The 22711-nt window shown below is 35.6% G+C and overlaps 3 protein-coding genes across 6 annotated transcripts in view; 2 read left to right on the forward strand and 1 right to left on the reverse strand.

The window, feature by feature from the left end:
• Positions 1 to 2828, forward strand: part of LOC136415367 (uncharacterized) — a 45576-nt gene extending 42748 nt beyond the window's left edge. For 3 of the 4 annotated variants that reach the window (XM_066399915.1, XM_066399916.1, XM_066399918.1), the window contains 2 exons: positions 133 to 361; positions 842 to 2828. In XM_066399915.1, coding sequence (XP_066256012.1) covers positions 133 to 361; positions 842 to 849 — 237 coding nt within the window. In that variant the 3' untranslated portion in view covers positions 850 to 2828. The remainder of the gene's footprint in view (positions 1 to 132; positions 362 to 841) is intronic. The other variant, XR_010752607.1, reaches the window with a different exon arrangement.
• A 372-nt stretch (positions 2829 to 3200) lies between these two features.
• Positions 3201 to 5611, reverse strand: LOC136415380 (small ribosomal subunit protein uS7). The gene is made up of 5 exons (XM_066399936.1): positions 5471 to 5611; positions 4646 to 4779; positions 4234 to 4455; positions 3825 to 4040; positions 3201 to 3371 (listed from the first exon to the last, which is right to left on the reverse strand). The coding sequence occupies exons 2-5, from the start codon at positions 4769 to 4771 to the stop codon at positions 3303 to 3305; spliced, it is 633 nt and encodes a 210-aa protein (XP_066256033.1). The 5' UTR covers positions 4772 to 4779; positions 5471 to 5611; the 3' UTR covers positions 3201 to 3302.
• Positions 5612 to 5892: 281 nt separating this feature from the next.
• Positions 5893 to 8220, forward strand: Syx6 (Syntaxin 6). The gene is made up of 4 exons (XM_066399935.1): positions 5893 to 6078; positions 6281 to 6832; positions 7237 to 7331; positions 7392 to 8220. The coding sequence occupies exons 1-4, from the start codon at positions 6044 to 6046 to the stop codon at positions 7466 to 7468; spliced, it is 759 nt and encodes a 252-aa protein (XP_066256032.1). The 5' UTR covers positions 5893 to 6043; the 3' UTR covers positions 7469 to 8220.
• Positions 8221 to 22711: the final 14491 nt, after the last annotated feature.

Genomic DNA, 22711 nt, shown 5'->3' on the forward strand with positions numbered 1-22711 from the left:
AATTTAAATAAACTAACATTAAAGAAAAACCGTGCTTTAGCGCAAACCTGTGCCTATTGTATCTTTCCTGAATGTGGGATATTCATATACTTCGCAATCTTGATGTTTGATCTATTATTTTTTGGTTTTAAGGCAAGCCGCGGCCGTGGCAAAAAACCATTGCGCAGGCGCAGTAGTGGCGGCCCGGAGACGGTTAGTGGAAATGGCGGTGGCGGCGAAATGGGGGGAGGTGGATCGGATGTGTTGGCGCGATTTTGTGCGCAGTTGCACCGACGGATTTCGCCCGGTCAGAGTCCCGACGCCCTGCTGGCCAGGCGCCGAGGCTCGTTGCCGCTAGAGGTCCTTACTGTCGGACACTCAGGTTAGTTTCCATTACACATGTGAAATAAGCTGCTGTCTAAATCAACTGCGTACTACTAATTTTTATTGTGACTTTAAAGACGCATTATTTGAAAACGCGAAAACATATTCAAATGCGATTTTTGTTTAATTAAAACTCAAAGTTTGGAAAATGTTGTCTGGCGTTAAAAAAAAAATGCAACTGAACCGTTAACGATAAAGACGATTCTGCAAATTTTTGTATTTTTCCGAATAGCTTTGCGAAACCTTTCTAAATGTTTCTATTCTCAAAACGGCATTTTTTTAAATGACTTTCATTACTCAACTTTGCCACAATTTCATCTAATTTCTATCTCTTATGAAACCCGAGATTCTAAAGGTGAGTTTCAACTTTGGATCACCCTATTTACTTATTTAAATTCGCTTCCTGATTAAACTAACATTCAATTAATAAAATTAAAGCCCTCATCACTAGTTATCATTAAACATATCTTTTTTTCAGTGTTTTGACGCTTACGTATGCGCCACTAGGGCATCAAGGACCAACCAATCTGCACCGTCACCAATAATAGAATTACCCCGACGACTGAAGTCTTAAAACAAACGTTTTTCACCTGTTTAGCTCATTAGCTTTAAGGATCATTAATCGTACCTAATTATCCGTAATTTATTGTTAAGGGAATCTACATATGGAACAAGCCAAATATTCATTATTACTAAATGTGTATTCAAATAAATTGTTTTTTATGAACACTAAAAAAATGTGGAGATGCTTCTTGACATCGACACTTTTTTTCACTTGTAGCTCGGACATCCGTACCAGTGCGTAAGGAAACAACGACAGAGGAAAGTTTATCGTTGTTTCCTTACAATGTTCGGTAATATGTTTGACAGGTTCATGTAACTATCGCCGGTCCAACTACCGCACTCAGTGCGGATGCCCGAATTCGCAATAAATTTCTTTGTAAAACCTCGAGTGCAATATGGATGTCTTGTTTATTTAAACCTTGAGGATAACTTTAATTAAGAACATACTAATTTTTTCATAGACCTCAGAGATTAGACATTAGTATCTGTCCTGCGGAAATGCCTACCTATAGATTGCGTAAATATTACGACATCTCAGGCTCAACAATCTGAGTATTGGAAATTTGACACAAATTGAAATAAGGAATACATTCTGAGTTGCGCTCCTAAAACAAACTTCTTCCAAAATAGTAAATTTAACGTGTATAGTGTCAACTATTAAATTCAAATTACCTAACTCGATCTATCTTCGATTTCTTTTCAGAATTATTACATCGCCTCTTTCAGACTGGGTATAGATACTTAGTATCATTATTTATTTTCATAATTATCCCATTTCGTTCGTTTCGTGTGAGTGTGAACGCGTTTTTTACCGCCGTTTTTTTAATTTAGACAAATATTTTGGACCTAATTTATTATTGTTATTGTTGTAACGGGATTTTTAGTTTAGAATTATTGTTTCGTGCGGATCCGTCCTAAAAGATGTTTTCAAAGAAAGCGATTAGAGACGGGCCTCACATGCCAAACTGGAAATTATCTTGTGCAATGTTTTAGATTATTTGTGAAGATTAGAATATGACCCCAATAAACTTTTTTATTGCTGGTAGTGAAGTAAGACATAATCTTTGTGGACTTTTTGCCCAAAAAATATTATTACGTAATACTGACTGTTCAATGTGATTCATTTTTCGTATCGTGATTGTACGTGTAGGATCTGTGTAGGGTAGATAGACGCAAACGAAACCGGATAAAACTTTTCATGGACATCCACACAATGTCTCTCATGTTACCATACAGAAATTTGTCCATAATACATTAAATTGGGCTATTTTAGACGCATCAAATAAAATACTTTGCGCTCTAAAGAAATTATCATTGTACACCGTCAAGTTAAAAATTAATCAAATTTAGTCATATAGGCCACATCTATTAGAAAAAAATAGTTCGTACTAGTGTTGGTTTGGGATAAGGACAATAAGAATATTGGTGGTAGTTAGTCATATTTGACTTATTATGTCCATATACCCAAACCAAAACTTTTAAATATTCTGATATCCGCCACTTTATACGTTCATGTCACCAAAAACTTTCTCTAGGACCATCTCCAGTTTGGGTAGTACCCAATATTGTTTTCAAATAAGAAACTAAACAGTGGAACTTGCTTAACTTTAAATAAAAAACACACCGAAAGTTAAAGGTATTCAAAAAAACGGCTGAAAACAATATTGGGTAAAAACCCCATACTGAGAAAACAAACAGGGTTAAAAATTAAACAAAACAAAATTTATGGTTAATTGATATAAGACTGGTAGAAGAATGAAGTTAGGGAAGTGAATAAATGATGTGAGCCAATTTAGGTTTTTGGTCAAAAAGATGATGTTACGCTTAAAATTCAATTTAGGATTACTCATCGTTTCAAAAAAAAATAATCGATTGAAAAATAAACATTCGTGTTTGTATGATTTAAGATGTTTTATTTCCGTCAGCTTTACCTTTTTTTAATTTTAATCTCAAAAACGAAGCTGGACTTTTGGACTAAACACGCCGACGAAAAGAATGAATTATTTAATTTTCTTTTAAAAAATAATACCGAATTATTTTTATTCAAATCTTGACAACTTTTATTTCGAAAACGAAGTTACTAAGGTACAATTTTCCTTATTTTGGCATAAGGAATATCCCCTTAAAGTTGCTCCGCATGTTTAACAAACCCCCTGTAATGTACGTGCATCGTCCGATACCGACAATTGGCCTCGAAGCCAACATATCGGTGTCGGTGTCACTAACAAAAGTTTTAACATAGGTTTTCGGGAGCACAAGACTTACTTGCCGGATTGTTTTGAAAAACGTTTATTTCTGTAATTAAATACAGCCAATCTAAACTGTTAAAAATATATTTTTAACGGTTTAATTTAGCTATCGTTAAACATATTTTTTTAACGGTTAGATTTCGCTACTCTTTCTAGTTCATCCTTCTTTTTGATGGCGTAAGAATTTGAAGAACCCTGCAACAAACACAACTCTTATTGACACTTATTCTTAATAGTATATAAACTATTTTTAAACTTTGAAATATATCAATCCAGATATTCATATATCAACAGTTCTGACAAGAGGTGTCAGAATTTTTAAGTAAAACATCTTAAAAAAACATTTTATTGACAAAAGCCCTTTTAAGAAATGATCCTATATTTGATTATTTTCAGGTGTGATCTGATGAGATCATATTGATACCTATCACCTAACCTTCAAACAAACGGACTAATTTCGTCGGCCAATGTGATTGAAATTCAGCTGATAGGGATCAATCTAATCTAGATTTGTTTTCCCAAAGGTCCTAATGGTGAAGAGTGGTGACTTTAGATTACTGTTCAGACAAACCTCTAAAAACTCTCTATCAATGCTATAAGTGGGCAAACCTGCCATAAAAATGCTTATGTCATTATAAAATGTCTTACCTTAGCAGCATTTATGAGTTCATCAGCTAAACATTCAGCAATTGTTTTGATGTTTCTGAAAGCAGCCTCGCGAGCTCCAGTACACAACAACCAGATAGCCTGGTTCACTCTCCTTAATGGGGAGACATCTACAGCTTGCCTCCTCACTGTACCAGCCCTACCAATACGGGTGGAATCTTCACGGGGACCAGAGTTAATAATGGCAGTCACCAAAATCTGAAATTAATCAGTATTCTTCATCATAAAATTTGCAATATTTTGGTATATTCCGTTATCAGTAATCAAAATTCAGAATTGATTATCACCATTGATATAGTCTGAAGAGGTGTCAGAAATAAATATAAAATAAAATTTTCATCATAAATAAATTATTGTTAAAATTTGATAACAATGTTGAATATAGACTAACCTGGAGTGGGTTTTCACCAGTCAGTAAATGAATAATTTCAAAGGCATGTTTGACAATTCGCACAGCCATCAGTTTCTTGCCATTGTTTCTTCCATGCATCATCAAAGAGTTGGTCAGCCTTTCGACAATAGGGCACTGGGCCTTGCGGAAACGCTTAGCTGCATATCTACCTGCAGAATGGGGCAGATATTTGGCATTTTTTTCTTTCACTGCAATGTAATCCTGGAACCAATATTTATACTTGACAATAATCCTTTTGTATATATAAATTAAAGAGTTTAGCATGTTGTTATTATCAGTAATGAGCAATTCAACAAAGAAAATTTCTGAAGAGGTGTCAGAAAAAGTTTGCTTGAAAATCATCACAATTTTTATTTATTGATGAAATCATACAGAAAGAAAAAATGCTTACTTGCAAGGACATGTCGGAGACTTGGACATCATCACAACTCCATTTAGCGAATAATTTAATTTCAGGAAGTTCGGCAACTTTTGGAGCACCAGCCACCACCGAATCATCACCCCAGTTATCAGACATTGTTGATCCTGAAATAAATAAACACCCAAGTTGTAACTTTCTTTTTATAAGGATGTTTATAAACAACAATTAGGAAAATCAGTTCAATCTATGCCTCAACAAAGTGTTTTCTGCCAAGAGGTGTCAGAAATGTAAACTAAAAATCATCATAAATGCTTTTGCTTTTTATCTTTACATGAAATATAAGTAAGTCTCAAGGTAAGTGTACTTTTTGAGAAAGCTAGGATGCCAATATAACTAAAGGCTTGGGAGCACTTTTTAAAGGAGCAGATTGATATGAAATACCTTGAACTTTAGGATAAGATTGTTAGAAGACTAAAATCGATTTTTGGTTCTTGATATAAGTACTGGTCGATTTTTGATTTGTGATATAAGTACTGGCAGCTTAATTAACAATTTTTGGGGGTATCATATTGAGGATGGTTTTAAGTTTAATCAAGGAGCAACAATTCACATGCAAGCAAAGATGTGCTTCACATGCTAAACACTTTTCTCTCCATTCCCAATATATTCAGCAATATACTTTAAATGAAGTTCCCCAGATAACTATAAAATAAAAGTACACTGGGGAACTGAAAACACGTGTATAGCTCACAACATGTTAAGGTTAGGATAAGGTTTAATACACTCCTACATGCAATACAGGCTTAACATTAGGTAAAACGATGTGAATATACATAGCAATAATTACGAACTCACCCTTAATTTAACTCTTTTCCTGAAAATCGACGGGTTTACCGCGATAACTAGAAAGTTCGGCAAAAAGGTGAGCAGCAATCAGGCAGCCATTTGCAAAAGAGGCGTCGATAAGTGGGAGAGAGAGAACATGAATGACATGACAGCGACATCTTTCGTTGTCAATTGAATGAGACAGATATCGATGCATTTGAGCCAAGGATAATATAATATGCGTAATTTGTTTAATTTCGTAATAAAAAATGTGGAGATACGTAGATGCGTATATAAATCATTTGATAGCTGGAACTCCTTCCAACATCTATTTTGTTTTAATTGAACCCTTAGTATACTATAAAATATGTTTGTTATGTAATAATGATATCACCCTTGTAGAGATTAATCCAATGAATGGTTAAATGCCCACGCAAACGTCAATGTCAAAGTCTTTGGTCACGGCCACCATTTGCAATATTCCACTTTTCCAAAACAAAGCAAAACAGAAGTTTTAACAATGATTTTCCCTTTAAAAACATTCTAAAAATCCACTAATTTTCTCCTCAAAAACTGAAAACCTCGCACAACAGTGCTTTACAAATGACTCTGGAAGATCCATTTTTTGTCGTCAAAGAGTAAGACAATGGATTACACACCTATGCATGCAGTTTTCCGACAATTTTTCTTTTTATTTGCCTGAAAAAGTGTGTATTTTGTTACTACGCAGCCTAATATTACACAGTATTACTTAATTTACGGCAATTTATGCATGTATGTAATAGTTGTAGAACTGAAATCTTACCCAAGACCTATCTAAAAATAGGGCTAATTTTTTAGTGAAGTTTTCAAAGCCTTGAAGAAAACCCGTGGTCTCTACCGCAGATGGTCAGACTTTCAAAGTGAACCTGAATTAATAACAAAAGATGAGATTGAGTGGACCAACACTGAACTAAAAAACTCATTGCGTAGTATTGAGTGGGACCTCGAGGACTTGGAGGATACCATTGATATAGTTGAAAAGAACCCCTCAAAATTTAAAATTGACAATAAAGAACTGACCAAAAGAAAATACTTTATAGTCTCAACCAAAAATGAGATTCAGTCAATGAAAGACAAAATTAATATGAACAGAGGTAAAGACAAGGACAGATTTGCCAAGCAACCACTTTTAGAGAATAACAGTCCTGTCAAAGTTACAAATATGCATCATGGAACTAAGTATTCTAAGTTGGAGAATGAAGTTGAGAGCCCCCAGCATCAGTTTTTACAAAGGCAGCAAATGTATGAGCTGCAGAATCAAGATGAACAGTTGGAAGCTATTGCTGGGAGCTTGGGCAATTTGAAAACAGTATCTCGTCATATTGGGATTGAACTTGATGAGCAGCAAGGGTAAGAATTTAAAATTTAAAGTAGGTACCATAAAATATAAAATCTGACAGCTTTGTCCAATAGAACATATTGTGTCAGAAATGAAAGCCTTAAGATCCCCATGTTTCTAGAAGAAAGTGCCCTTATTCTTAACCAAGGAAGATACCATTAAATTTTTTGCCATTAGATAGGAAACACCTTGTATGTGATACTTAATTCATTAAATGTTTAAATATGGTCAACAACTTTTTTTCATTCAGTAATTGTCTTTGTAATAATTCTTATGATAATCAACTTTATTTTATTGAGATATTAAAAAAAATGGGTTCCTAAGTGTCAAAAGCCCCAAACAAAGTTTTGACATTTTGCTTTAGATTTCTACTTCAGTATGTTGCAAGTAGAAGTAATAAAATTGGATTTTGTAGAATGTTGGATGAATTTGGAACTGAACTAGAGCATACAGAGTCTCGGTTGGATACAACAATGAAGAAGATGGCCAAGGTTCTGAAGCTCTCTAATGGTAAGATTTAATCAATTTCTGGTCTTAAATACAACATAAAGAATTATGGTCTGATTCCAGAGCGCAGCCAATGGACTGTTATTATAATCTTAGCTGTAGTACTTATTATTGTGATACTTTTGTTTTTTATACTGTGATTTTTTTATTATTATCAAATCTGCAGTGGCAGAGATTGTAAGTTTTTGTAAGTTTATTGCAAGTACAAATATGTTACTTCGTTAACAAATCCTCAAATAATCAAGTTCAGGCGCCTTTTTTGATTGTAAAGAAAGTATTTAATTATTTTTCCAATAAAAAAATCCCCATGGACTTGATTATTGAAATCTCGAGTGCCATAAGTTTTAGAATATTGCGTTTATGTTGAATTAATAGCATTTAGATGTACTTCATTTTTATAATGGGAATATGACTAGAAATATAATAAGAAGTAATTATAGCTAATGTAGTAGGTAAAGCTGTTAACAATTAAAACAAGAGTTGCATTTGGTAGTTGGTATAATCAGTGAACTGTTGAGAATATCAATTTTTGTACTAAATTATTATTTTTAGGGACACTAAGTAGGTTTTAGGCCAGATGTCTAGTTATTTATTGGTCGTTTATACATTATTTTGTTCCTTTGGTTGTTGCATTTTATTAACTTCAGATCTTAGAGGAATTCTAAATTTTGGTGAGAGAATACTTTTTTAGAAGGAAAATTGTGTGTGTGAAAAAAAAGTGTTTTAATTATAAGATGTGTTAAACTTGCCTATAATTTGCGTAAATTATGAATGTTTCTTAATGTGCTTTAATATGTGTTTTAATTATTTTAATTGTAGGTTTCTTGAAGCGTTATTTACACTACAGATTTAAAGTATTTATTATTGGTGTAATACAGTCATATTTATTGAAGTTCTTTTTTTATTTTATTAGGCTGGATTCGCAGGGTCAAACTGATATATTTTGAAAGTGAAGAATTTGGCTCAGTAGCCTTCAAATTCTTCATTTTCCAAAATGGTCAGGTTGATAAACCTACATTTCCACATTACCATTGTCAAAATCCCAGTTTTCTCATAGATAGATATAGGTATCTACATATTACGTCCATTAATTTCTCCAGTTATGGAGGTCACGATTCGGCAACCTCACAGTTTGTCTTAAATTAGTCACCGAGATATTCAACTAAATGCGTTTTACAGGGATGTATTTTCTGACTTTCCAATTAAGGCTGGTCTTGTTTTTTAAAACAAACATAAAGTAATGACCTTCTTTATGATTTAGTACCTACGTACTATAGAAAATTTCTGTAAGAGATTGCCGGTATTGCAAAACCTTTGTAGATACGGGAGAAGAACCAAAGGCAAGAGAAACGACAGAATAATTGACTTTAACGTAAAATTTCGTGTACAGGGTGACCTCGTAAATTCGACTCTCAACACGAGAATATCGAAAACTATTAAAGATACAGAGTCGTTTTAACGAACGGAAAGTTGTGCCCTTATGTAAAAAGTTTCTAAAAATAATATCTAAAAAATTCACACAACATAAATTTGTTATTCCAACCAAGTGGCTCCCCTTATTTTCTTGTTGTTTTTGCGGCAAGAGCAACTTAAAGTCGAAACTTTGGTTCGGCAGCAGCCTCGCGTTCAGGTCGTCTATTTGCCTCACGATCGGCCTTATGAATGAAAACGTTTTGCTGCCTTTATTTTCAAACTCACTTTCGCAAATAAAGGACTTTTTTCCGACCCGTTACTACACCCGTTCCCAACTCTTCTTGTTCTTCTTTCAAGATTTTATTTCGTTTTTGGTTAACTTGTTGCCGTTTGCCTTACCGACCGATATTCACCAATCTTAAACGTCAATACTGGTTTGTTTCACTGCAAACAGATCATTCTGCGACTAAAAAATGCAATAAGCCGCAAGATATGGTAAAACAATTGAAGCGTGCACTGTAATTAATATCAATTATCCATTAAAGTAGTTGAGAAAAAGTTTCATAAACCTATTTTTCCAATTTAACGCTTTGTAAGCGTCGGTTAGGACGAAAACTACTGCGATAATCGCGGGAATTTTTTACGTGTAAATTTACATTCGTTGTGTAAAAAGGTCTCAACGGAGTAGAAACCTCTTGCGGGTCACGCGGTCGCCTAAAACTTGCAGAAAAACCTTTGGTACGTGCCTTGGAAAGGTATTTCCCAGCTGATTTAGGCAAAATGCACTAGAGGAGAACTACAAAGCCAACTCGATATAAAAACAATTTTTAAAATGTCTGGAAAGGACACTTGAAAACAAAAGAGCACTTCCCTGGGAGAAACTTGCGTGCGCATGCGAAAAATTTGACATTGCCTCAATTTCTGGCAGTCTTAGAAAGTGACGTTAATAATCAATCTTTCATCAAGGCGTAGTGTAGGATTATCAATTTATGATTGAACGGGAAGGTTATAACTTTGATTCTTTGTAACTTCAAGTCATAAACATGGAACAGAGACTGTTCAATTTCCTGTACTGTCAAATCGTATTCCTCTAGGCCTGCAAATAACGGAGACATCCATGTAGCTACGTATGCTTCGCATGCTACCTATAGAGAACCTATGTGATTACTTATGGAGACGGCCCGGTATAAGCTTACGAGAACATTCCCGGGGATTCACAGATAATGCAAGTACAGGTGTTCTAAGTAGCTGAAGGCACCTTTAACGTAATTAATAATAAAAATAAGTATAACATTTTAAATTGTGTTACGCTCGCGGTCTGTTGAGAGTGGTGAGCGATTCCGTTTTTCTTTTCGCGTATGTATGTTAGTCCGTGTACCCTCTATTCGACACTCTTTGAGTTGTCTGATTTCGCCACAATAAGTCAAAACAAAAGCGAAAACAAAGACACTTACCCGCCCCTGTCTAGTTGCATCAGGCGAGGGCTTCATCAATTATTTTCCCGACAGACATCCGTGCAGCATCCCGTGAGCGATGGATGACGTGATGCGGCTGCGGGTGGCTGGCTGGGCAACGCCGCCAATGCATCTCGCAGATATCTTTGGCAATGTTGCCGATTTTTTCGCACCACATTGCCCTAAAACCGATAAACGACACTATACCGGAATCCAAAGAAAAATCCTGAAAAAATAAAATTTCTGATTATTTGCGCATTTCCCTAAGCCACGATACATTAATAGGGGTTTGGCAACGCAGCGAGACGTCCTGCTGCTGTTATCAAGTCCAGGATCCGCGCGGGGACTCGGGGGGCTCGACCGGGAGGCCTGTCTCAATGCAACGCGGATGATGATGATGAATGTGCCTGTCTCTATACCCCCGGGAACGGGGGCCAGAGCAGGGGCGGCACTCGCAGGAAGAGTAGTTCTGATGGAAACCAGTGACAAAAATAGTCGAAGTGACCTGCGATCAAATAAAAGAAACCTCTAGAGTGCTACAAAAGTTTGTACTTAAAATACATCGAACAAATGAGTTCCGAAGCACTCCGGAGGTTTTTGTATTTGATCATCCGTTTGTTCTACAGATTGAATTTCTTTAAATATCTGCCTTGTCTCCTGCAGTTTCTTCATCGGACATCGTAAATTATGTATGAAACTCATTAGGCAATACTATTTTGTGTAGCTCGTCGCCACGATGAGTCCTTCTCCTTACACAAAATTATTTATTAAATATTAATTAAAAATAAATATTATTATTAATTATAAATATTATGCATTTCCTCCTAACTGATTGCATAAGTAACTCTTTGTGTGAGGATTTCGTTTTCCAGGAATCTCGTCAACTATAAGACGTTTCGTCGTATTTGTTATTGATTTTTTTTGCCAGATTATGTCAATGTCGTTCATCAGATCATCCTACACTCCAGAGTCCATATTAGAGAATTCGTCCGATTTGTGCATTACACTTCAATTATCATAAAATAAACGTTACACGTGACGTAAATAACATTGGCAGTTGATGTTTATGACATATCCTATTATAGGGTCCTCTAATTTATACAAATACATACAAAGTTTTTTCCTCATGTGGCTTGACATATAGCGAATTCGAGCATCCGCACAGTACAGCAATACGGGAGGCGAAAACTTTCTGCGCCTATCTAACATGTAATCAAACATCATAATAAATCAAGGATAATCGAAAAAGTCCATCATATTGTCGCACCGATCGTACACTGGTGCTGATGTCCCAATTCGTCATGTGTCAATCATAAGCAGAACCACATGCGAAAGGAAGACGTTTTACGTGAACAAGTGTAGTTATTAGACGGTTAACGCTACGTACAAGATGTGACGTGAAAACAAGTACTTCTCAACTACTTTTGGTTGAAATGGATCAAATCCTTCTAGCACCATTTAATTTAAATTCAAACGACGTGAATGCAAACAGATATAGGCACTGCCGTTCGGCGTAAATCGGGTAGTTACGTAGGTAGTTCGGTTCGCTACGGTGGCAGGTGAAATTGCTATTGCGCAGGAGCAGTGCATATTTTCTACGTTTAAGTGTTCTGAATGGCCTTAACTGCCCATTAATGTTACAAGGCCGATAATAAGTAAATAACGCACGAGGTTGAAGAAGGAGAAATCCAAGTACGCTATTTATGTATCGTCTTTATGGTCCAACATTTTTGGTTACATAGCTTCATCGTTTAAAAAAAATTTAGAAGAGGCATTATAAAATGTTTTGCATGTGTGATACTTTAGTGAGAAATAAATAATATCAGCAGTAAGTCATATAACAAATATACATTTTTGTGCCGTTGATACCGCACGCGTAGCCTTCACCGTACGTGATAAAGATTCATCTACATACATTATAATCATGAGTAGTTGGCCCTTGTTTACCTTACACATGTTGTAATTACAGAATTTTAATACACATCTTTTTTTACCATTGAAAATAATTGATTAAAGTGAATTTAGAAGATTGAATTTCGTTTTACATTTCAGAAAACTAAATAAAAACGTTTTTTTTTTGTATTTTTGAATTCTCTGGAACTTTACTTTTGGACGATTAGGGGTTTCGGCAAATTTTTTTGCTTTGCTTTTAATATGTCAGGAGCGGTTTGGTTTCAAATTATCACCCTATGCATTATCAAAATTTAGCCACAAGATTCTATAATCTCGGTGCATATTTTAATATTGCAAGTGACGTGACACCAAATGCCTTAGGCAATATTCTCAACTTTGTTAAACGCAACATTACATATTCCAAAGTAACAAATATACCTTTTTCTCTCTCTAAAATTCTAAATAATCTATTCCGTGCAAGTAATGAAGTGATGGACGTAACGAATTAATGCTATGGATCGTTCCAGATAAGTCATTCAAATTTCACTATTTCTTGCGAATATCAGTTAAAGTTCACATTCCTAATTACAACCTGAATTTCTAATCATGGATACGCATTAAAGGAGACCTAATCATTAGCGCTCATATATGAAGATTCCAAAGATTCGAAATCATAAGGAGCATTTTACATTTTTCTCCACAAAAAGAGCACGAAAATGATGATCATAGGATATGCCCGTATATAGTGCCCTCATCTCCTATCAACCAACTTTATCATCTTAACTGCAGGTTATTAAACCGAAGACAGCGAATCCAAGGCCTGCGAAGAACCTGCATCAATCAGGATACTGGCGCAGCAATATAATTTCATCGTCATTAATGTCTAATAAAGTTTTATATATTTAAATAACCACTGACAACGGTGTCTCTAACGGGGCCCTGTTTCTTTTTCCTCCTGTATATATTTTATCATATGCCTGAACTAAAATGGCGACTTAATCAAACCAGTAGAGCTTGTTCGTACCTACATATTATACCGATTTGCGGAGTTTCTTTAGTGATTTATTTATGTTTGTGTGTATGTAAATTAATATGCTGAAATTGCTTCGTCTAACATTTAGATGAGGGCTATGTCGGCTCCTGGAAAAGTTACCTAGATTTTGAATTTTTCGGCTCGCAAGGCCAACATGTATCATAATAGTGTTACCAGGAAAGGTAATTTATGTGGAGACCAAGGAATCGGCTAACGCGCTGCCTTTATTTTATTGTTTCGATGCAAAATCTCCTATCGTAAAATTAATTGGACCTTGATTTTTAGGCACTAACGTGCCACTACTGAACATACAAAAAAAAATGAAATCTAAAATTTCAATGAATTCTACCAAAATTTACTCTTTTGACCGAGTTTGTATCTTTAATAAAAATGCCGCTCATATAATGCAACAGATAATGGCCACTCTGTATATCAATTCCATGATCCGTTAAATTTATTCACACTTACACTTGCAAACCAGGCAAAAGTTTACGATGAAATTCAGTTTATTGAATTGATCAAAAGTGTCATGTAATTATAGACAATAAACCTTTTACAAAGGTAAGCTCTCGCCAGGTACCGTTGGTGCAACAACCCAACAGAACTTAACCCAAATTTAACTTAATGGTGCTTGTCTCAAATTGTCAAATAATAATCACTCAAAATCAAAATGCCACTCCTCAAAGGCGTCTTCGGCGTCCTCGCCATCCCCAGCTTTCTTGCCGTGGTACGCCTACTAGAACCCATCCATCCCCCAACTGCCTTAACGATAACAGGCCAAATCGAGTGCGAACACGGTTACGAATCCCCCCTTAAAGCCTTACTGGATACTCACCTAGAAGTCGACTTGCAGCTTGACCCTTACGGCGTCTTCCACTTAAAAGTACCCGAGAATCAGTCGTTGACCATGAGGATATTGCATCCCCATTGCAATTTTGATCCGGTGACGGTGAAGACAAGTTTGGAGGGCGGCGAGGTGGGCAGATATTTGTACCTTAGTGGTCGGCCCAAGATGGGGATATGCTGGTGGATGGTACCTTTCTTCGTGGCGTTTTTCTTGACAATTGTTTTGATGGTTGTGATGTTTTCGCAGCTGAAGTGTTTTCGCAATGTGACGGTAATGAGAAAGGGGGACGTAGAGAGTCTTGGAGAAACGTTGGGGAGGGACTGAGCGGTTCTTTTGTTCTGCGGATAGTAATAATTATTATTAGTTTTATGTAAGTGGAGGATTAATTTACATTAGTTCAGATTAGTTTCGTTTATTTTGGCTGTGTGCATACTGTGTTGTTAATAAATAACCCAAAACGTAAAGAGGAATTTTCCAGTGGCTTTCTTGACTCTTTTTGAAATGTTAAATTGAAACAGCGAAAAAAAATCTGTCAAAAACGTTCGTTGCGCCAAGAAGTTGGAGGAAATCACGCAGTCATACTCATTATTTCTTTCATCATCTTTCGATCTCTCGTTCAACATTTTTAATGACAAAGGAATTAGCATTCAGTGTTTTGAGAAAAGCCTGATAATAACTCCTTTCTCATTAAAACCCATATCGAAACTTAAACTCTTAAACAAAAGAAGGAGAAAAAAATTAATAAGAGTTATTTTCCGTCAGTCTCCTTGGCTCATTATGAAACAAGAACAAAACAGTAGGAAAAGAATGTTCTACTCATCGCAAGTTACCACTCTTTTTCATTCCTGTTTGGCGCCATGTTAATTATTTTCATAATATGCCAAATTTTATCTTGATCCTTCCGCGAATTTGTGGCTGTTTCCAAGATTCTTTTATTCAACTCTTCATTTCAGCTGTTGCTTCTAGGCCATCACGATAGCGGCAAGAAGTCTTTGTTTCTCGACGGAATTTTTAGCCGTTGAAACTCACATTGGGTCTACCACATTTCCTGTGGTATCTCATTCATCAAGGTCCCAGGCAAATGAAGAAAAATAACCTTTCAACTTTTGTGCGCGACATTTCTGTTTCTGCATAATAAATACGTTCCTCATCGATTTTCAGTTTGTTACATACATTCATATTAGAGGTGAGTTTATTCGATGGAAATGCAGCTCGTGTATAAAACCGATAAATATTGCAGAACGTTTTATAATCCAATGCGCATGTTGATGAAACTATTCGGCCACAATGGTGCCTAGCACATTGCAGCTTACTAATAATCCCAGTAGAAACTTTACTCTTTCGTTGCTTTGCAACAAATCTTTGCAGTCCCATCACCTGACCTTACTCAAGGCTAAAGTTATTGTTATTGAACGATTATTGCTAAATTGCTCGCCCTTGAATTCCCCAGACACAACAATATTAACTCTCAAACCTGTTTTGGTTCGGTACCGCAGGAGTACCCGCCAATTTTACATACGTTTTTACTTCGCCAACGTCTGGTTTACCTGATGTGAAATATTCGTTCAGTACTTATAACGATTAGAATATGTGATAGTTTCGCGTGTAATTGAGCCTTAATATGCCTATTGCGTATTACAGTTGCGCCAATTAATCAAACGTTATTAGTTCCAATAAAACCACGCCCCTTTAGTTATAATTCGCAATTTCAATTTAAAGCAACATCCTCCGGATTTGCATTTTATTACTGCTCGATATGTAGATATCCTGTTCAAGATAAAGAATCCGCTTATCAAGTCCAACGATCAGATACGTGATTATTATTTGCTCTACTTTATTTTTCCTTATCATTCGCCTTCACATGTATACGAAATTGACCATTAATTATTTAGCGCGTTTATCTCGCTCGTTTTATTTCCCAGAAGTCCACGTCAAAACCCTTAATAGACAGGTGGCAGAAACTCAAACTCAAATCAATCGAATCAATAATGAGACAAAAAATGATACATTACGTAAATACATATGGCAACAGCGCGGTGGTAAAGGGGGCTGAAAAATTTGAGAGGGGGTTGGGGGATAGACAGGGGGCGAATGCATAAAAACGCAGCCCCTTATTGGCGGGCGCAACGTTAACAACCCGACAAGCACATTCGGCATGCCAGTGCTCTTTGTCTTTTTTAAACTTTCATTTGGAAATCGATCTATATGTCGCGAAGTTGCCCAAACAAACCCCCCTTCCCTCTCTTTCCAAACCCCTTTGCCTGTCCCACGCCCATGTGGGGATATATACGTACATACAGGGTGTTTGGAACAGTCGGTGCTGAATTTAAAGAGGTGAATGTAGAGCCAAAAATAGTAAAAAAATTCCTATAAACATTAGTCCGACGGAGCACTGTTACCGAGATGTGGCCCTCCAAAGGGGTCCTATCATTTGGATATTTTTTAAAATAACTTTCTTTCTGACCAAGATAATGGAATGAAAATTGTAGATAATAATCATACCATAAGGGACTTTAACTATCATAAATTTCATGAAAATCGATTATAAATAAGGGTGGTTTTCTAACTACCATTAACAGAATTTTTTCGAATTTTTATATGTCATTGAATTACCAAACAAATATTATTTTTTTATTAATTGGACTTATTTAAAGAAAAAGTTTCTCTACTTTTTTTCGAATTCTGTATAATTTAGTCAGAAATAATAGTTTTTTAAATGGTCTATGTCTCAGAACAGTAACATTTTCACACAGTAGGCATCTTTCATGGTGGCAGTTTTATTATAGTGATTGTCACTTTCATATTGTTAATAAATGTTTCATATTTCATATTCACAGTTACTAAAAGCTTCATGGTCCATGGTTGTAAAAAAATCAAATGTAGTGCAAAGTCAAGCACGAAGATTAAAACTAAGGAACTGAAGGAACGTTAAAATTTAGATGGTACCACACGAAAGTGACAATCACTACAATGAAACTGTCACCGTGATAGATGCCTATTATGTGAAAATGTTACTGTTCTGAACCATTTATATTAAAAAAATAATTATTTCTGACTAAATTACGTAGAATTCGAAAAAAAAAGTGGATAAATGTTTTCTTTAAAAAATCTAATTCATTAAAAAATAATATTATTTGCTCGGTAATTCAAAGGAATAAAAAAAATCAAAAAATTTCTGTCAAGGGTAATTAATAAGTACCCTTATTTATAATCGATTTTGATGAAAGTTATGATATTGGAAAATTCTTATGATATGATTGTTACCTACAATTTTTATTCCATTATCTTAATCAGAAAGAAAGTTATTTTAACAGATATACAAATGATAGGACCCCTTTGGAGGGCCATATCTCAGTGACGGTGCTATACATTCCCCTTCTTTTTCGTACTAACTTTTCCAAACACCTTGTATAGACCTAACTATATAGAAACCTAAACGCCATCCGTTGCAGTGCGCACTTTTACTAACATTTAGATACCTCTGGTCTTGTTTAATTGGGATAGCAATTTCAAGCAATCGATTTCAAAAGGAAGAAATCTGAAGACCGCAACGAGCATTACGCAACGATTCGCAAATAAAACGATAGGAGCATACGTCAGTTCGGAAGATCGACGGGCTACTACCTTTCCATCTCATTTTACAAGTTCTTATTTAGATTCTAATCACATCGAACAAACAAAAATGCAACTATCTGAATAATCACATGGTCACTAATGGCTACTACCAGCAGCCGGCATTAAATCTGATGACCGCCGTTTCGTGTTTATTTTCTAGGCCGCAATCGAAGTTATCGGAAGGACTTCTGGAAAGCTGTTAAATCATGGGATTTATTCGGTAAATTTGAAAACTTTTATTGCTTATTGCTTAAATGCTCTAGAGTGTCTTCTCATAGGGTAGTAATCTACCGCTCGTAACCACTGTCGTGTCAATAAGTTATCATCCGAGTTTTCGAAAAAGTCACTGAATGAGATGGAGAAGAAATGTGCACTCGTTGATATTAATTTCCTTTCTATGGCGATTTTCAAAAGTACCTTCCACGCCTATTCAATTAAATACCGTGAGGCTGTTAATTGCCCCCCCTCCCTGTTAACTTTTTATCAAATTATTATTATTTCTTTATTCAAAAGAAGTATTAAATGGGATAAAAAAAATTATCTTTTGACGTTTGATTATTTTTTAAAATGTTGCTTACGTCACCGGTAGCGTAAACTGGTCAATTTTTTAAAATTGAAACATGAGTCAAGTGACACATCAAATTAAAGGTCTTTCAAAACTATACTCAATGATATATTGCGATTCAAAATCCATTGATTAGTTTTTGAGAAAAACAGGTATAAATTTAATAAAAAATACAATACGAACTCAGTATAATAGTACGTAAACAATGAAAAAACATGTTTGTTGATAGGAAATTAGTTTGTTTTTCATTTTGGACTCATAAACAAGTTTTTGTTAATAAAAAACTAAAGTCATAAATAAAAACAATCACAGGCTCTTTGTGAGCACAAAACAAACCACTTTCCTATTAACAAATAGGTTTTTCATTGTATACATACTATTTAACTGAGTTTATATTGCATTTTTAAGCTAATTTATACCCGTTTTGCTCAAAAACAATTTGATATACTTTGAGTCGCAATACTCCCTTGAATGTAACTTTGAAAGACCTTTGATTTGAGGTGCCATTTGACCCATGTTTTAATTTTTAAAAATAGGCCATTTTGTGCTACCGGTGACGTAAGTAAGATTAAAAAAATAAACAAATGTCAAAAGAGAGCATTTTTTGTCTTATTTAAGAGTGCTTTTGAATTTTCAAAAAATAATAATTTGTAAAAAAGTAAGGGGGGAGGGGGGTAAAATTTAGAGCTGTACGTTGTAGTTTATGATATCAGTGAATAAAAATATGAGACATTAGACGATACGAAAAACGAACTAAAGTGAAGAAACTTTAACCACGAAACTACTTGGAACACTTCCAGACTGGTGCCGGAAGGCCGAGTTGAATTTATCAGTTATTTAATCAGATATTTACCTAAACACTCTGCATTTATTTATAGCAAAAAGTGTACTTATGAATAATACTTCCGGATACATCAGTTAATGCAATTGAAACATAAGGGGTTGAACTGACTAGTTCGAACTTGATATAAAACATGCTGCAATCCAGAATGATCACAATTACTACACACTATACATGAAGATACGGTGAAATTTAGGACGGCGAGTGGTTGTCGGCAAGCAGGGGTTCTAGTACATACAGAGTTGTAGCTTGGGTCCAATAAAACAAGTTGTTCACGTAGGTCCGGTCAAATTTTGAGATATTAGATTCCAGGTGGGCCTTAATAATCCAGGCATCTTAGAAAATTCTCGATAGTTGTTCCACGCCTTTTCATTGTTCGAAAGTGAATGCGAAATATTAATATATCAGATACAATACCACAAAAAAGCAAAATCAATGCATGGGAAGTCCATAACCCTGCAGTACCGCAGGTATAATACTTTTTAAATCGCACGGCATTTGGGTATCACCAGCCGAGAACAGGTTTTGCGAGGTTGAAGGTTTTTTAATTACGAGACTGAAAGTGTTTCACCAAAATTGCACGCTGAACCATACGATGTCCATTAGTAGGTACCAACACCAATCCTTAAAAAGACTTCCCAGGTCGGTTACTTTTATACTTTCCTTAAAGACAATTATACCATGACTTTTTTTACATAAAAGTTTTTTAACATTAAACTACTGAGAATAACAAATAAATTTTATTTTTAGTTTTTTCATTTTGTTATTTATTTTTAGTTAACATCAGAAACTTATTGCAGGAATTCCTGCTGGAAATTCATAGGAAATTGTACAATTTCCTTGAATTTCAAGAAACTTTGAGAAACGATTCATAATTTCCGAGGTGCCCACAGAAATTCCTTAAAATGCTCAGATAATATCAAAATTTTCCAAATCATCCACTCCTGGATAATTTATAAAAACCAATTTGCCAGAAACCCACAAACCCATATAAAATGCTGTTATTTAGAAAAATTTGAAAGATTTAAAAATTCTCTAATACCTCTTTAGACATTCAGTTCATATGAAACAATTTCATTCCAAGATATCTTGCGAGGCCCATAGAAAATTTGGACTTTTTCTTGAATCTTAAGATATCCAGTCACATTTCTGAAACTGCGGGAAACACTGAAGGCATAGAAACAGTCCAGAATTGCTTGGGAACTAATCGAAAATCTCTTTGACTTAGATATAAAAAATCCTTGCAAAATCTATGGAACATCCCGAAATTTTGCGAAAGTCACATTAAAAAACTTCAGAATTAATTACCAGGTCAGAGCCACTAATACCTTTACAACTTTCTCGTAGAACGGCACTGACCGTTCACTTCGGAAGGAAATATCTCAAGAACTGTCAGAGCTATATCTATTCAAGCAATATGTATTGAAAACAAAAAAAATAAGTGAAACTGTATATCGGAAATTATCAAATTTAGTCAAATCATAGTACTTTTGCATGTAGAATGTGTTAAATGGCCCATTAGACGGGGACGATCCTATACACGGTTTCCTCTATAGAATATATTATGTGTTATAACATTGTCTACTTTAGCAGCATTTAGGAATCTAAAAATTTGCATAACTTAATAATATGAAAGGCAGAGACACAACAAAATTCGAGATATCGCCTCATCTCGAGATTAAAGCCTGACCTGGTTGACGGCAATGAAATTAAAAACACCTCATAAACAAGTCTGGTTGTTCTTATTGCCCCATGAGCCCATGACCTGCCTCACAAAGTTTACTTCCAAATTACGTTTCGTCATCGTGGGTACTTTTGCCGATCTTGTTTTATTTGTTTATCAAGGTCGGGTCGTTCACGAGCACGTCGATGAGGGGAAGACTTGTTTCAATTAAAGTAATTCTTAATAATAATTAACTTGGTACCGAGGGTACCTACAACTACTACTGAAAAACAAACTGTTAAATTATGTTTAATAAAGCCATTGCGACCGAATGGGACATAAATACCCATTTGTCGTAGCGGGGCAATTTAACATTGTCGACCGAGGCAAAGAAGCGGCGGTACCGGATGCTGCAGTGCTCCGGGGCTACCAGATCTAAAATTACAAATTCCAAAGAAACGCTGTTTCCTGTGTTTTCAAGATCACCGGCAACAATTGGAAATGAACGCTTGGATGACATTATTATATTATTAATTATTAGGAAATGTGGTCTAATTGAGTTTGGAAGATAATTATGTTCCAAATTCAAAACAGATGTTGGTTTTTGTTAATGGCGTTTCGTTTATAATACGATTTCAACAACAAATGTTCTAAAGTTCATTTATGATGTATTCACATCGACCCTGACTATATGCAAATTTCCCTGTTGTATATTACAAAATGACAAGATATTTTCCCCTGCCGGGATAAAATTTTCACATCGTTAATATTAGATGTGGACAGACCTCCTGTACTAAAACTGAAAAATAAGATGGAGTTTTGACGTATTCTAATAATACTTGAAGGAGAGAGAAATTGTAAGAAAAAAAGTGTTTGACGAAGTAGTTGCTGACCTATGCTCATAGGAATGTTTCTTAATTTCTACATGTACCGGTGTCTCATATTCGAGTCTAAACATGGGGATCTCGGAAACCGTAGAAGATACAGAATCGATACAGGCTCCTATTTGAAAAAAGTTGATGATGGCATTGAAAAACCGAAACTTCGTATGTCTGAAAACCTATTTTCATGTCGAGGTGCGGGAAAGAGCGCCTTTAGAAAATGTTCTCCATTTCTACGTTTCTCTAAAATTTAAGACAGAAAAAGGCTAAAAAGGAAATAGCAATTTTCGTTTTTTTTCGGATATCTCTGAAAGTAATCGGAATTTTTAAATAATTAAAAAGGCAAAGTACTCCTCTCATAAAGACACAACTTTGCTTTCATTTAACCGACTCTCTCTCTCTTTTACGGTTTCCGAGATCTCCATGTTGAGAGTCAAATATGGGACACCTTGTACATACATATACGAGTTGAATTGCCAGATTCAGATTCCAGCACCTAGATAATGGTTGAGCTTTCTGACCCTAGAAGTTATTGGAGGTGAAATGTATAGAATCATTCCTGGCCCATCAAAACTCCAATTTGCAATCCTCCCAAGTTGAGAGAATTGCAAATTGGAGCTTTCCCAAAACGCGAACTCAAATAGGCGCAATTTTCCCATTTCAATATTCCTTTGATTCCCGATTTTCACATTTCTGATTTGCACGTAAAGCTCCCTGCGCCAAAGGAACTAATTAAATCCTCAATCTCTTTCTCTCTGTATCTCGAAAACTGCGTCCAATGCAGGCCCGACACAAAACTTGCGATGGGATTGGCAAAAATCGGGACCATATTCGAGCGGACATAAATCGCACATTGCCCAAACCCAGAGGGAGCAGGGCCGGTGCGTGTTGGCTGCAGCTGCCTCAGATACATTATATGGCCTGCCAAGGTCAAATATTGCATGCACATACTATACATTCATCCTGCGGCGGCTTAATCTAAATTATCGCCGCTGCATCTCCTGCGAGGGCGATGCCAGTGAGAGGCTGATGCTGCTTTTGTTCACTATAGCCTCTTCCTTAAGATCTGACATGGAGAGAGAGGAAGATTAAAGTTGAAGCTTGGAAGAGCAGAGGCAAAAGTGAGAGTAGAAAAAGTAAGAGGAGACTAAAGGGAAGTAGTTGCAGGTCACCGACAC

This window comes from Euwallacea similis, chromosome 20 (genome assembly GCF_039881205.1).
Source record: "Euwallacea similis isolate ESF13 chromosome 20, ESF131.1, whole genome shotgun sequence".
NCBI classification, from domain to species: domain Eukaryota; kingdom Metazoa; phylum Arthropoda; class Insecta; order Coleoptera; family Curculionidae; genus Euwallacea; species Euwallacea similis.